The 359-nt window shown below is 61.3% G+C and overlaps 1 protein-coding gene across 1 annotated transcript in view; it reads right to left on the minus strand.

Moving 5' to 3' along the window:
- Nucleotides 1-85: 85 nt before the first annotated feature.
- The window catches only part of NGA_0240800 (serologically defined colon cancer antigen 10), a gene marked incomplete at its 3' end in the record, with an annotated part of 1389 nt that continues 1115 nt past the window's right edge, over nt 86-359 (minus strand). Inside the window, exon 3 of the mRNA XM_005854518.1 lies at nt 86-334. Coding sequence (XP_005854580.1) covers nt 86-334 — 249 coding nt within the window. The remainder of the gene's footprint in view (nt 335-359) is intronic.

A 359-nucleotide genomic window follows, 5' to 3' on the forward strand; every position in this document is an offset into this window, starting at 1 on the left:
CCTTCTTGGCCGCCCGTGCCAGCCGCTCCTGCCGTTTCTTCTCCCCCTTCTTCGCTTCCTCGTTCATCCTCCCCGCCCCTGACTCCCCTTCCCGCCGTTTCCGTAACTCCGCCCCCCGGTCTCTCGGGACAATGTCGTCGAACGGATTGTTCAAAATTTCAACGGCCGTCAGTTTCAAAGCCGTTAGGGGCCGGTCGTCCAGGTCCGTCGCCACCTCCCCCATCCGCAGCACGTTGAAAATGGTGTCGCCTGTTACTTTCCCGAAGATCGTGTGCTGGCCGTTCAAATGTTCGCACGCATCCAGGGTCACAAAAAACTGGCTCCGGTTGCTTTCCTTCCCTTCCCGCCCCCCCCCCCCC

The sequence above is a fragment of the Nannochloropsis gaditana genome (genome assembly GCF_000240725.1).
Source record: "Nannochloropsis gaditana CCMP526 unplaced genomic scaffold scaffold475, whole genome shotgun sequence".
In the NCBI taxonomy this organism is placed as follows: domain Eukaryota; class Eustigmatophyceae; order Eustigmatales; family Monodopsidaceae; genus Microchloropsis; species Microchloropsis gaditana.